This window comes from Rhopilema esculentum, chromosome 11 (assembly GCF_057945365.1).
Source record: "Rhopilema esculentum isolate cy_ngs chromosome 11, ASM5794536v1, whole genome shotgun sequence".
Classification (NCBI taxonomy): domain Eukaryota; kingdom Metazoa; phylum Cnidaria; class Scyphozoa; order Rhizostomeae; family Rhizostomatidae; genus Rhopilema; species Rhopilema esculentum.
In genome coordinates, this window is record NC_142825.1 from 15877008 (window position 1) to 15892685 (window position 15678).

At 35.9% G+C, this 15678-nt stretch overlaps 1 protein-coding gene across 1 annotated transcript in view; it reads right to left on the reverse strand.

Moving 5' to 3' along the window:
• Positions 1-1728: 1728 nt before the first annotated feature.
• LOC135694020 (muscle calcium channel subunit alpha-1) overlaps positions 1729-15678 on the reverse strand; it is a 54901-nt gene continuing 40951 nt past the window's right edge. The window contains exons 37-44 of the mRNA XM_089111663.1: positions 15497-15593; positions 15079-15283; positions 13672-13757; positions 13109-13138; positions 12768-12910; positions 4391-4544; positions 3205-4186; positions 1729-2711 (exon numbers count right to left, since the gene is read on the reverse strand). Coding sequence (XP_088967789.1) covers positions 2527-2711; positions 3205-4186; positions 4391-4544; positions 12768-12910; positions 13109-13138; positions 13672-13757; positions 15079-15283; positions 15497-15593 — 1882 coding nt within the window. The 3' untranslated portion in view covers positions 1729-2526. The remainder of the gene's footprint in view (positions 2712-3204; positions 4187-4390; positions 4545-12767; positions 12911-13108; positions 13139-13671; positions 13758-15078; positions 15284-15496; positions 15594-15678) is intronic.

Genomic DNA, 15678 nt, shown 5'->3' on the forward strand with positions numbered 1-15678 from the left:
CCTGTTAATGGCGCAAGAGCCCTTGAGCCCTCCCATATTCAGCCTGCAAAAGTCCATGATGAAGACTAAAAGAGATTCCTCCACTTAACCACAAACTGATCGCTGCATTTTTAATCATAACACTTATAAACAATGCATGAATAAAGATAGCCCAACGTAATATGTGCAAAGAATGTAATTTAACGCTATCGTTGTATTAAATCGTTTAATATATTGAACTCTCTTTCTTTTCAGAAAGAGGTAGCTTTGAAATTTTCCGTATTCTGTTTCCGTTCTTATTAACTGCAATTCAAGACTTCACAATTGCTTTATGAAAAATCTAAAATTCCCGGATGTTAAAATTCTTAGAAAATGTTTCTGTCACATGTGGAATCCGAGTTTGGCTTCTTCTTCTTAGTTTGGCTTAAAGTCAGTTAGCGCTCAATGCGCTGCTGTGGCCATTACCAGAGCACGCCACCCTTCTCGGTCAACAGCCTAATGAACTGAAACAGCCAAACTTCCTCAACCAATTTAACAATTTTAGTGGCCTTCCTCTCCTTCTCCTACCCTCAACCTTTCCCTCGACAATTTACCTTTCCATACCTCTCTTTCTTTCAATTTGACCAAAGAAACGCATCTTCCTCAAGATCATGACTTTTCTACATGGTCTCAATTTTATCTAGCACCTACTGGCTTGCCCTTTTATCTGTCCACGAGACTCTTAATAACCTTACATAACGCCATAACTTCTCAAAGGAGTCAATCTTTTTCCTGTCTGTTTCTGTAAATATCCAGGACTCGCACACATATGATGCTACAGCAAAGGCAGTGGCATGTAGCAGCCATAACAGCAGCTTGGTGGATACTCCTCTGCTTTTCAAGATGTTTATCACACTCTGCACAGTGGACTTGGCCATAGCCAGCCTTTTTCTTATTTCCTTGCTTCTTTTTCATGACGTGTCAATAACTGATCCCAGATGCACAAAATTATCAACCTCTCCAATTTTTCTCTTCATCTAACATAAACTCCTCTGTATCCACTCGATTACTGTCTTCAACCATGAACTTTGCTTTTTTGGTGTTGTAAAGCAGACTTTATTTCTTACTGATCTCTTTCATTTCCTTCAAGAGCTTCAGTAACTCTGATTTTGAATTGCACATTATTGTTGTGTCATCTGCGAGTTTGTCTACCATAAGATTAATGATGAAATGTAATTGACTTATTTGCATGCGATATTTTCATTGTCACGTTGCACAAAAGTAGGTTTTATGATGGCTTAAAGAAGCTGACAATAAAAAAAATTCTAAATTTTAGTTGCAATGGGAATTTTGACATTGTTTACCAAACGTCAACAGCTGATTAGAGACTTAATTGACCATGATGGGAATTTCTTCTGAATTTCAGTGTCCATTCTAGATAGAATTATGGGCAAATTTCTATGAGTGGAGACAAGTACACTTAGTACACCGAGAAAGTTATTGGCAAAATTCAATGAATTGAGAAAAATTATTGTTCAGCCTTATGTTTTACGTTAATGCCATATAAAGGGTTAATGCAATAAAGATTCATTCGATGCTTAGATATTATAGAAGCCATTTTTTTATCTGTCTGCTAATATTAACAAGTAACTTGGATGAAGACTGACAGATTTAATTGCAAATTGTAATTAGGCATGTATTGGTTGATTTGCTGGCCTATCGTGGATTAGGTTTTGAAGGTGCAGAGCCAAGAACAAAATAAACCAAATGTCAAATGTGACAAAATAAAGAAAATTCTTCAAAGTCTATGTCAGTGATAACATACAGTCTATTTACATTACCACCAATACAATAACAGGCAACTACAGAAATATGTTTGCATATTTGCATGACTGACAAAATGCAAGTATAGCAATCTTAAACCATTGCAGCTTCTCACCCAACGAGAGAGTGTTCTAAATTACAGTTCATTCTGAAATTCTTATTTTTGAAAAAATTTTCAGTCATACGTTTCAAATTGATTTCACGTCAAAGAAGTAAACATTTACTTAGGGAGAGGAATTATTCGAAAGAAGCCATTTTGAAGTTTACTTTTAGTCTTTTAATGCCTATTATATTCCATATTTAAAGTTTATACGATTATTATCAAGAGAAGCTCTATGAATCGTAGCAAAATAGGCGCAAATACATGGGCCTGCCATGAGAACAATTCGCAATAAGAATGGTTTTTGCAATTGCCGTTAAAAATTAATGAATATAAGGCAAGGTCACAAGATTCATAACTGCAATACTTGTGCTCGTTAACATATAGAGAATATATCTTTTTATTGAGAATAATCAATGAAAATCGATATAAGCGTTCTTTGATTTACATTCTTCCCTCTTGGCAGCTGCCAGGTCTGACACGTGATCAGCAATTGGTCCAAATGAGATTTCATTATAGAAAAAAGGCAGCAATGTTTGCCAGGCAACACTGCTTCTTCAGCCATGCAACAGCAGCCAAAATAAATTCTTCTTAGGACTTGTCTCGATTTGAATTCAAACCAGATATTGGTATTCAAACTTACGTCAACACCAGTCACTCTCTTCGTCGTCGTTGGCGGCATAGACAGCGTATGGACTTTGACCCCTCTCTACCGCTTTTGCAATTTTGTCATTGATTTGTGCAATCATTTGATCATAGTATTGCTGAGTTTGCCTTCCATCTAGTATTTCTTCCTCGTCTTCAAATGGCAACTTTGCATTAGGTACACCTTAAATGAGATTTTCAAACTGCAATTTTTGTTGGTGTTACAATAATGATTGCTCTCCCACTGAAAAGATTGCTTTCGAACTTTTCTTAATTAATTGCTTTAATCTATTTCTGTTTTAATTTGTTTATATGAAACAATGAAAAATACTTTTTAGGAAACTGAGAAGCTATGTTTATTAAGCAGTGTCCTGGAACTTCCTCTATCCCTCTATAGAACCCCCTGATCCAGACCCTTTGACACTGAAATTTATCAAATAAAGCTGCGTTGGAAGATCATTTGTTCATTTTATCTGAATGTGCCCGAAGTGTTAAACAAGCAAACGCATTGTTTACATATAAGTATGCATGAAATCATCAAACAATGCTATATATATTTTATGTTTCTTTCTTCCAAAGAAAAATCTAAGCGAAATGAAACTGCTGTAATGAAACTATAAAACTAGTAATGACAATAGCACCATAATTAATTTCAAAGGTGAACCATAAAATTATACCTTTGCGATTACTGTTGATATGACTACTATTTGGATCTGCGGCCAACCTTGATGCCAATGCTGCATTTTGCTGATTATTTAACCTTGACTGATCCGCACTTCTTTGACTGTACTGCATGTCATTACTACTGACCATCGGCGCGCGTGCTGTTCCTTGGCGAATACCCTGTTGGGACTGGGCATAGCCAGGCTGCATCTGGGAAACAGGTCCGTATGGTGCTGAATTCCTAGGTGCCGGCCCTGGGCGAGAATTTTGTTGTATTTTGGGAGGATCCGCCGTGTTAGGAGGTCCGTAAAATGGTGGTCCTGAATGCCAAACTTGTGGATTAGGTTTATTATGTACAGGAACGGTGTGTGACCGATAATCATTTGAATTAATGACGTCCATTGATACTGGGGCAGATCGTGTTTGAGTTGTAGCTTGACTACCCGCCATGGTTGTTGCAGAAGAAGCAGGATATAAATTGGGCAGCGAGTGAATAGAATGTTGAGATACACTGTTCGATTTTGATAGACCTATCATTGAAGAGTGTGGATTTGCATTGGCAACCGAATTTGAATGCTGTTGCCTTGCGACAGCGGTAGGATTTCTGTTATAATTTGGAGAGGCGATACCTCTTGGGTCATGTCTATATTGATGAATATTGGACTTCTGATAATCCGCTGCACCAGCAGAGTAAGATCTTGTAACCGGCTTTCCACCAGAATACCCTGATGTTTGCGATCTTGAACCAACACCACGATGCTGTTGGTCTCTGTTATTGCTAAAGCGTACCATTCCATTGCGATTGACGTCTGCATGACGGTAGCTACCCATCTGTTGCCTGCCGCCAGGCCCCAACTGAGATGCTGTCGAGCCAGCTGTCGCACCGGAGCTAAAAGCTCGTGCTGTTCCTTTGTGATTGCTGATACCTTGTCCCCTTCCAGTGGCATTTCTATTTTGAATAACAGTGGACTGTGCCTGTGATCCTTGAGGCTTGTTCTGCAAAAAATTAAGAAAAATGTGTAAGAATAATTTTTACCATGGAAGTTAATTAACGGCAATTCAATTAGACAGACAACCTCTTTGTGATCAATAAGTTATTTCATATTTGGCTCATCCTTTCTAACTTAATAAAAGCAAAGCATGCGCAAAAAGTGGAATCATGTCTTGTTAAAAAAACTTCAAATGAAAGCTGAAGCGTACATTTGCGTCGACAGCATCTGTGCTGTTTACTTTTGGGTCTCCAGCCTCGAGTGATGCTCCTTCCTTCTGACGAAAAAAGCTTCCTAGATCATGCCAAGATGAACGTCGTCTTCCTTCTCTGGTCAGCTGTCCATCTGCAGATTTACTGTCAGACCTGCGATAGTGAAAATATATAAAAATATACAATTTATAGTATAAAAATTGTTCACAACTAAAACAATTCAAGTTCCACATTTGGCCAAAATATGCAACGCTTGTAGATCAATACAAAATAGTATCATCAACAAATATTGAGAAAAGACGTTTAATTTCTTTAGATTTAGCAGAGATAATGACAAAAAATGACGAACACATCTTGCAAAGCATCCTTTGCTGCAGATACGACAGAGCTCATTACTAAAAATTATGAGTAGCCTTTTGGTGTCCTCTCACTAAGAGTAATTTGAACCTCCACTTTAACATATTCACATACCCTTTACGATGAATTGTGACACCTGATATCAGGAGCCAAACTTTACTATTTTCATTAGGGGGGTACTATTTTCATTAGGGGGAAAGACAAGGTAACAATTTACCAATTCTGCTTTATTGTAACAATGTGTTCCTTCACATGGCACCATCAAAAAAGATGGTGTATGAGAACATTCAGAGACGGGCACTGAAAGTAATAAATGGCAACAGAGACAGTGTACAGCTGGAGAAAGTCAGTAGTATACGAAACAAGATGTGTGCTCTTGAAGTTTTCAAAAGTTTGAATAGCGTATCGCCACACGCCTTTCGAAACTACTTCACTAGAGTAAAACACAGGCAGTGTACTCGTGCTAATGCAAAAAATATTGTTTTGCCCAAAGTACAATCAGAAGCAGGCAAGAAGGCCTTTTACTTTCAAGGAGCAAAGATTTTTAATAAACTAACAGACGAAATGAAGTGTGAAACTTCAATCCTAAGATTTAAAACTTTTTGTAAAAATTTTAACTTCGACTTTTAAGATTTCATTTTCATTTTATTTTAATATTGTATTTAATTTTTATTTCGGTAATCCATGTATATTTTAGACAGGTCCTTTATTGATAACAGCACGTTGTTGCTGACCAAAGTTAGCCTGTATAAATATGATATTATTATTATTATTATTAAAGCTTTGATGCCCGACGAAAGGGCGTGTCATGCTGGATGAAAGGGCTTTTCATGCCTACACATCATTTTTAGAGCACATCGCCTCGAGGGTTGAAATCATCGGGGATCCCGAGAGAGGGTCACTAAGTATGTTAGGCCTTCAGACTCAGGCTCTTTTTCAAAGTCAAAAAAATATGCCTCTAGTTTTTCTGGTGTTGGCTATAAACATTTGTTTCCGAAAAGCAAGCACTTATAGACCTGTCTTTTCTATAAAAGAAAAATAGTCTTCACTTTCTAAATCACCTAGCTATTAAGAGAGCAATTCAAAAAAGAAATTGAAGTAGGGTCTCAATTTATCACAGTGGAACAACAAAACACAGCTTTGAAATCTCGGAATTCAGAAACAGCTACGCAGATTACAATGATTCAACCAAAAAGGGCTCCAGTTTCCTTTTTTTAGTTTGTTTTCAACTTTCGGTTGCTCCGTAAGGAATTTAAATATTTTTAGACACCAAAGCACAACGTAAGTATCTCTGAATTTACCATAACAAAATCCCTCAAGCAAAGAAAAGTTTTTTTATTGGAAGTATCTCACAGGTACACCTATCATTAAAGCTCAATTTTCGTGTTTTCCTAATCATGGATATTGTTCAGAAATAGAAGAAACTCGAAAGTTTTTTGCAATTCATACCTTAATTATAATCCCTTGGTAAATCTTATATTATTTCCCGCTTGAACTGTCAGCTTAAAACTTTTTTTGCGAAAAGTGGGAGGGGGGCTACCCTGGGTACCAGACTCACTATATAAAATAATAGAGAGTCTGGTCTAGTGCGCCCCATTCTCGTTCTGGTGAACTTACTTGAAAGAACTGAAGTCTATTTAACAGACTAGGCCTGTGAAACAAGACTGTCGGATAAATAACAAAGAAACTCAGTAGTCAGAGGAGTTTGGGAAATCTCAAAGCAAATGTGTTTTATATAGTTCTGTAAAGTCGACATTATTAATACAGCGGTAATAGACTTTTCTGCCTCAAGATTCCAATCAAATCAGATTTAAAACGCCATTTGGTAGCAAAAAACATATGCGAAGCATGAAATTAAAGTTAGCACAATGCAGTTATTTAATGTTAATCATTATTAAATTTCGTATACAACTTAAAATAAGTATTTTGTAATTTTCCTCATAAATTTTGTGTATATCAAAGTCTACTTCCTCACTGTGAAGGCAGCGCGGTTGGACACCGCGGCGGTTAGAATCATCACGTTGGAAGTTTACCACAGCAAATATGGCCAATATGACAAGCGAAGCCCCGTATGCCGGGGGAAATATTAGCCATAACTGATTTACTTGTGTTTGTTGTTGTTTGTTCTCGGCGCCTTGCGGTGTTTCTTATTATTTACTGCTTTTCACTACAAGGCCTAATTTCTTTCCAAGGAGAGGCACAGCCTTAAATATCAGAGACTTTCCAAAGCCAGTTGGCAATATGGCGAAGGTGTCTCTTCTCTCTACAAACAAGGCTTTCAATGCTGTTCTGTGTTAAGTTCCACAACATGCGGAAAATATTCTTTGAGTACAGTTATAACAGCATCTTCAAACTAAATCGTTACAGTCGCTAGCATTTATTTATGTTCTGTTCTGTTCAATGTTTTACACCAGAGCTAAGTTTATTGTTCCGCTGTGACCTTTGAACGTACAGAAATCTGTACACTCGCTCCTGATTGGTTAATATCAGCACACCAGAACGAGAATGGGGCGCACTAGACCAGACTCTCTATTATTTTATATAGTGAGTCTGGTACCCAGGATAGAGGGGGGCATGCCCTGTGTTCATTTCTTTCTTGCATCAAACACATTTTACTTTCCGTCTATGATTTCGCTGTCGATGAATACTTCAGACTCTACTTCCGCACCTCGAGGCGAAGATAAACATGTACATGTCGAACTCGGAACGAAAGACAGAAATATATATATGTTGCTGTTGCTTGCCTCGTTTCTGTTTTGTTTTCCCAACTGGGCGGAGAGTGAAAAAGGACCATAAATTAAAAAACCAAGCTAGGGCAAAAAGTAGTAGTAAAAGTGCGACCTAAAGAAAATTTCTTGATTTGCCTGACCGATATACTGGCAGCCATAAATGTGCCCGACACAATCTTCTTTTTTAAAGATTGGGGGGGGGGGGGGGGGTGGGGGATGCAACACTCCTATACCCCCAGCAGTTTCGCCCATGCCTGATATAAATGTTTTGTACAGGCCATTCTTCACTAAATGTTTCCAGAACAAAGGTTAGTTTTTTGTTTATGTAAGTAAAATAGATACACTGGTGATTGCAAAGGTAATTTCAAATGAAATTGCATTAGTTTGATTTAAAATATCCACTATCTTTTAAAGTGTACAGAAGAAACTGGCTTGCGCATTAAGGGTGGCATGATCGTTGCAGATAATACTGGTGGGCTGTGTTTAGAAAGCTGAATACGTATAATCAGTGTGAAAATTACAGACAGCGTGCAAGGCTTCTATTGACTTGGCGTGTTTATATTATTAATTTTTCGAAACAAAAAGAGCAGGTTTATTACAGGAAGGGTGCGTTCATGAAAAAACTTTGGTTTTTATCAATAATTACCTAAGCAAATTCAGTTCCTATGAAAAACAACAACTAGAAAAATATGTCAAACAGCTAGCGTAAATAGAAGCACTTTGGCTGTGAAATGAATCAGTAAGCAGAAATATTATAGAAAATCATGTAATTGATTAGGTGCAAGGCAAATAATGTGTCAGCCACCAGCAAAACGCACAAGAACATTTCTGCTAACACACTAAAATCAACTTTGAAAAGCACACTATGCCAGATCTTTGCTAAATATGCTGTTCTGGTGATAATGGTTTTAAGGATTTTTACGAATTTAATTACAAAATGCTCGTTCTTTGTTGCTTGAAACGCCTGAGAAGTACAAAAGATGACCAACCATATTTGTTTCTTGTGGCCATGGAAAGAGAACGCTATTTAGGCCAAACAACGACAATACGTAGTCTGTTTTCAAATGTATTTCGCACTTTAAAGTTACAAAAATACACAAAAGTAGAGGTTAACAGAGTAGAAAAAAATAAAGATATTGATAAAATATAGATAAAAAGCAAAGTAGAAAAAAAACATTCACAGCAAGTGATATTTTAAGCCTTATGCTACACATTTTATTGAAAAGCAAACTCTGTGGAAAGTTATTGAGATATAATTTGCTCAACGCTATATAAATAACGAAGAACCAGCGACGAAACGATTTCCGGATTCTAAAATAGGCTGAGTGAATGAAGGATTGATACCATTTCATGTTGGTAGGATTTGGTCAGATAGTATGGTATGCGCACCCACAATTTCTCATTTAACAAAAAGCATGAAATAATTTTTTTTCAAGTTCCAAACAAACATGGCCAAAACCAAAAAAGCTTTTGGAAATGCAAAATTTGAGGCTGCACGTTTGGGGGTATTTTGTGTTGTCTTTAAATATAGCCAAAACCATTGCCTGTTTAAGTTTCATAAAATTTTAGGTGAAAAAAATTACAACGATTGCCGTGTTGTCATCAGCTAAAAATGGTTTAAACTTATATCTAGAATTAAAGTGCGGTATATTAAAGTACCATTATCAAATGCAGTACCGTAAATTGTGCTGTTTTGATTTTCGATCTTAAGCAGTTTATAAGGTTTCAGGATGTTTACGGAAAAATCCTCGATCTAAACTCGAACTAAATTAGTCCGGTATCCAGCAAGCTATGATGTAGGTGAAAGCAGTCACAGCAATAAACGACAACCACAGCTAGATTTAAATAACTGTTTGTAGCTTCAGTCATTGCTCTGGTAAAATGAATGTGGCAGTATGGCATCATTAACTCACCAATACACGATGCAATGATGTAAGTGATAAATAGCATCTCCCTTTAAGCATGTTGTACGCTGAAAACATGGCAGCTGCTGAATTAAACATTTGCGATCAAAGATCGAATACTTACGAAAATGTTGTCATTTCATTGATACTTGAACCAATATCGTTGAAAAATTCTTTAAACTTAGCAAACGAAACCATTTTTGATAGATTCGAATTAAAACAAACCCAAGACTCGTTCGTAGATGAAATTGGTCTTTGAAAAAACACTTGCCTGAACCGTTCTAAGTCTCATCATTGTGTTGGCTAGGTATGAAAAATTAATGACCAGAGGAGAGCAGCTTGGCCGCGGCTGTTTCTTTTAAAACGCATGGCTTGGTATAAATGAAATTCTAAACAATGTACTGTCATTTTCATGAATGCCTAAAGTCAGCACATCGCTTTTCTTCATAAATTATTCACAATATCGCCGATGTTTATAGTTACCTATCATAGAAATTGCAAGTCATTCTCTCTTTTGTTCGCTTATATTTACAAAAATTTTAGGTCATGAAGTGTCCATCAAAGACTGTTATTAAAGCATATCCTATTAGCTCACCATAAAGGATAAATGTGAAATTTAAAACAAATCAGGCTGATAATTCATATCAAAGATCCTCACGGAACAAAAAATCTACTTGTAATTTCTTTCGAACCGTATTAAAACGTGACCCTCGAAACAGACGTCAACATATTTTCACATGTGAGGATAATGAGTTGCTCGTAAGAAAGTTGAGCTGAAACAACGCAAGAAATTGGATCAGAGCAAATTTATGCTTTCTGCTGTCGGTTACTTCTTCAAACTGTTTTTTTGACATGAAAGCCTTTAAGAAATATTTCTGCTTTTGTCTTTATTTGACGAATTTTCATGCTGAATAGCTAAATCCTATAAAATTGGTGAAAGGATTTCACAGGCGATATTTGCATCCCTCTGCTCTCAATAAATCACTTCGAAAAATAGTATCGGCCTTCTGTTTACCTAGTAAGCATTTTGCTTAGATTGAGTTTTCTTGTGGCCCTCAACTCATTAATAATTAATTTAGCTATCTAAAACCTCCATTCACATAAATTATGCAGCTAACGGAATTTGAGCCTTGTCTTGATGGCAGGTACTTCCATCTATGTTCTTGGAAACACATTATTTGCGCCTGGAGTACCTCCGTTATCTCTGCAGCTGTCTTTAAAATCCGGTTATTATATTATCTTTGAGGCAAATTTTTATAGCTTATTCGAATTACTATTTTTATATCAAAAGAAAACAGAATCTTGTTTCTTTGAAAAAGAGAAAAGACGGCAGCATTTTAATCTCTAACCTGAAGATATACCTAAAAACGAAGAAAATTTGACTACATTAAAACATTTCTTGAAGCGTACACAAATCTTTGAAAGCAAAGAAAATTCCTTAAAGTTAGCTGTTTTTTCTGTTTCTAAAAATTTAATCGTAGAGAAAATGGCGATAGTCAAAGCCACCCCTCTTTCTTCAATAGTGCAAAACGTAAATGAACGTACTTTTACAGAATTCATTACGCCAAACTAGGCCTCCAATTTCAGTTTTCTTGCGAATCATTTTTAAAAATATCAGATTTAACCTAATCCTCAGTTATTGTCGATATCTTTTAGCAATTTTACCAGTAAGCGTTATTTTATCAATGTTTTAATTTTCCTGCCGAAATCCGACTTTCGTGCATCTAGATCTACTCAATAATGTTTTTTTGTGAATTTATCTAAAAAAGGTTAACGTACAGTAACGATAGGTGCTCAATGGCTTTGCATATTCTTGCAAACAAAGTCTACAAATTTTTATGCATGTATCTATAAGCTATGCATTGGAGAAAAAACAATTTGGAGAAGGAAAATATTTACGCGTATCAGTATGGAAAGGTATCGCCGCATATAGTTTAGAAAATTTTTAAAAGGCAGGACTGCGGAGAAGGTTCTCTGAGCGTAAAAAATTTGTCAAGAACGATACCTTTTAAGTTAGATGAAAATATCTATATGACGATTTTGCAAAGATGTTGAAAACCAGCTGTCCAGTTTCAGCAGGTACTAAAATGACGTCACTCGAAAATTAGCGCAAAGTTTTTTACGATAAATGTAACACCACAAATTTTTATATCATCTGCGCATTAAAAATTCACAGCTAATCGTAATAGATTGCATTCGTAGATGTCAAGCTTAACTAGAAAAATTAATGCAGTATACTTTTTTAGGCAGCAGGATTTGTAGAAAGTGACAATGAACAGAAAAAAAGCGAGCAGACGTGTCGCTCTGCAGTTAAAGCGCACGACTCGGATCAAGGGCTGACGAGTTCGAGGCTTCTGTCCACCTGAGATATCGATATGTTCAAGTGGAAGCATAAGACTTTCAAATGCTACAGTGCTTCGCTGGAAGTTCTCTATAGACTTATTCCTAAGCAATAGACTAACGTTTCGAAATCACAAAATTCGGAAAATGATGCATAGAGAAGATGCGATGGCCGATGATCTATCCGATATCAAAATCGCTTTTTTTACTAGTTGCTTTTTATATGCAAGGCCGAGAAAGCTGTTCTTTTTGGGGAAGAGTTTTGTTTCTAATGGTGGAAGGAACATGCTATTGTATCCTCCAGTTTTTGGGTAAGGCGTCCTACGTGACCAGAATGACACTGGCACGTAAACTCATAAATAACGAAACGTTTTAAGAACACTATCCTTTTGAATGGATGGAAGAGCCATTTTTTACTGTAAGAAATTACGCAGATTGACAGCAAAGAAACAATTTGTAATGGCCTGTTTAATTTGACTTTCAAATCGCAAGGAACTGTTACCGATCCAGGGTAGTTTTAGATAACCAGGCACTTTTGGGGACCAAAATTTATTTCGGCCGAGAAACTTGTGATTTTTTTCTTCATGTTAATCGAAATGACATCCTCTGGATAGCCGTTCTCCAGAAAAATCTTTTTTTGGAAAAATTCTGAGTCGAGTTTAGATTGGGGACAAATCACCAGTGTCGAGTTCGGCTTTGGCTAGCAATTTGCCTTTTTTGCTTAAGAGCTCCAAGAATACTTCATCATTTCTATCGGTTGAAATATCATAAGTTCCAGCCTCTATCGATTCTACTAGCCTTTATCGATATCACAATAAAGAAAAGATCCCACAAACTGGATGTCACTATGAATTGCTAATGTGAATTGACGTCATGATAAATTTGCTTTATTAATGCAAGATTGCAAAAAAATCCTATTTTAGACAACATAAAAAGTTTGTAATTCGGCACAAAATAGCGGAAACACACTGGAGAACTTTCCGTCCAACACTTGTCTTGAAATTCTGCGGTACCACAAACTTATCTAGCATAGAAGAATGGTTTACCTTTTAAAAGAGAATGTTCTGGATCGTTGCAAATCTTCTTGGGGTCTTGATCTTAGTTCAATTCTTTCCTCGTCTTTTGAATTTCTTTTTGAGCCCTTTCTTCTAAACGACGTTATTATTCTTTTGAAAACTGACGGCGTCCCCTAAACAAGACAAATAAAAGCAACTGTAAGTTTAATTCCTTATAAGCATTTCCTTTGCATACAAAGATTTTTTTGCACTAACAAGTATCTGAAGATATTGGAAACAAAGAAGTAAGTGTTTAATAAGGGTCTCTCGGAAGTTCTTACGATTGTTCTTGCTTGCATAAAATCGGAAAATAATCTAATAGATGTTCTTACCTGTGGTTCGTCTTTTTGCGAAACAACCTCCTGTAAAATAAGGAAATAAAAGATTTGTTACTTTTATCAAACATTAGAAGGAGCATTGGTGATTTGAAGGATTGGAAACATTAGAAAGAACAACTGAAATGCCTCTTTAAAAAGACTGTATTGATATTTTATAGAAACCTATTTGAGCGAAATATCCCCTAGTTGGTCATATAAGAATTTGAAAAAATTAGTAAATATATCAAGATACCTTCAAGAATTTCCACAAAAATCAAAAATTCTGTTTTTTGCAGCTTTAATTTTAGTAAGTTGTAGCTACATGCTTTTTTAGGTATTTTCGATTCCATCTGCTGAATATCAAACACTAAACAGCTTTTTCATATCTAAAGACCACACTAAAACGAGAAGGTGTCTCCAAATGGAGACTATACAAAAAAGGAGAATGAAAGACTTGAAGGGAAGGACAACTTGATCCTACATGTTGGAAGATTTCCATATAAAATAGAAACCAACAAAGAGCGTCTCACAGCGACATGAAAAAAGAAAGTTATATAATCCTGGATGTAAACAATTACCTCTTTGGCTTTGGTTGCCCTGTAATTGGTCACAAGTAGTTTGACGCAATAAATTTTTCCGACTGTCATTTGCTGGCTAGATGCGGCTAACGATAGAAAAACTTCATTATTTTTTCTGAAAGGAAGTTTTACATTGTCAGAAAGGAAGTTTATTTGATTTTATAAATCATTTTAGACCACGCGGAAAAGGCAAAAGCTTCACCCATCGGATACTTTAACCCTATCCAGACTAGGGGGGGGGGGGGCACAAAGTGCCCCCTAGTTGGTTTTTCTTTCATAACTTCAGGAGTTTCAAAGCAATACCCCTCAGACCTCCTGACTTTTAGTTTTAACCTATCTGACACATGTTCATATAAAAAGATAATTTTTTTATTATTAATCAGGGGGTTGTGTAGGGGCATTTTCAAAACTAGTCAAGTAAAAAATAGTTCAATCTGCCACGGATTCGCAACAAAAGTAGATATAATGATGAAAATTAGTATCTAGGCAGTAATTTGTGCTCTTTTCATGATTCTGACCAGAAAATTCAAATTCAACATCCTTTTCTATGATTTTTCTGCTGCACATGCGCACCCATTTGTTGACATATTTATAGGTATTACATTAATAAAACTGCAAGTTTAGAATAATTTGTCTGCTAAGGCATTAAAAATGAACTCAAACATGACATTTGGTTGTATCGATCATTAAGTTATATAGAAAAAACTATAGCCAAATACAAAATATGTTGAGTTCTTTTGTTAGGAATGTTAATAATTTTGAGAAGTAACACTAAAATTGTGTCAATCTTCTTGTTTCTATTAGAAAATGCATCAAATTTGCTTATTTTAATATTTTAGCCCGATGCTTTGGAATTAATGAATATTTTAAGATTTTCTAAAATTTTCTAAATTTTTGCTTCACCCGGCCACCATTATGATGACGTCATCGTAAAACCACGTACTTAAAAATTGAACAATAATACTAAAATGTGGAGAAAAGATAAGAGTACTATCCAAACAAAGTTCATTGTCCTAGCTAGAGGGACAAAGAAATTACGGAGGGGGTGTCCCCCCCTAGTCTCACAAAAGTTTAAAAAAGCCTAGTCTGGATAGGGTTAAAACTGTACGAAGCTTGGTAATTTTCCGAGTGCTAATTTCTATATGTTCGGTACCTACAAAGACAATTTTCTGGAGTATATAACCTCGTCTATTGCATGTTTTGCGTACTTATAGTAAGAGCCAGATTACTTGGGTAGCCTCTACAATCAATCAATTGTTAAAAATCTGCATTCTTCTATCTATTTAGATAATAATAAGAATCTAGAGAATGATATCTATATGATGAATCATGGGCATGCTGCAAAACTTTCAATTAAAAAAAATTGAAAACTGATTTACTGGAAACCAAAATTTAATCAAAACAAACCTGTCTGTTTTGGCAAAATTTTCTCTATGTTTTTCTCTGGCATGTTGGGCCAAATTAGCTGTATCGATCTTCTAAGCTGTTGGTCATTTTTGAACATGTTTCCTTTCATTTTGATATCCAGACTCGTTCTTATCAATGCAAATAAAGTTGCATGGAATGTCACCGTTTGATCACCTCCAACAGGCATGTTCATCCTGATCAATCGCTGAAAAAAATTTTTGATTTTGTTGTATTTTGAATTTATGGATCAACAATGCAAAAATTAAGAAAATTATGGATCTCCGAAAGATTATTCTGAAGTTTATACTGCTTCGAGAAAGGTATCATTCTTACATCCTGAATTTTATCATGGAATAACACCTGGAAGTCACTGAATAATCTGAGAATATTGCAAAAACACTGTTGACCAGCCACATACCTTGTACCCCAGTGACTTAGGGCATTTCTTTCCAAATCCAACGGGAGGTGCCATGTGACACATAAAGGTGTAAAGCATTTGATGATGGAGTCTTTCACTACAAGATTGAGAGACACGCCTTTAAAATGTGGAAAACAATTAATTCCTTAGCAGCTCCACATAATAAACTAGGTCCAGAAAAT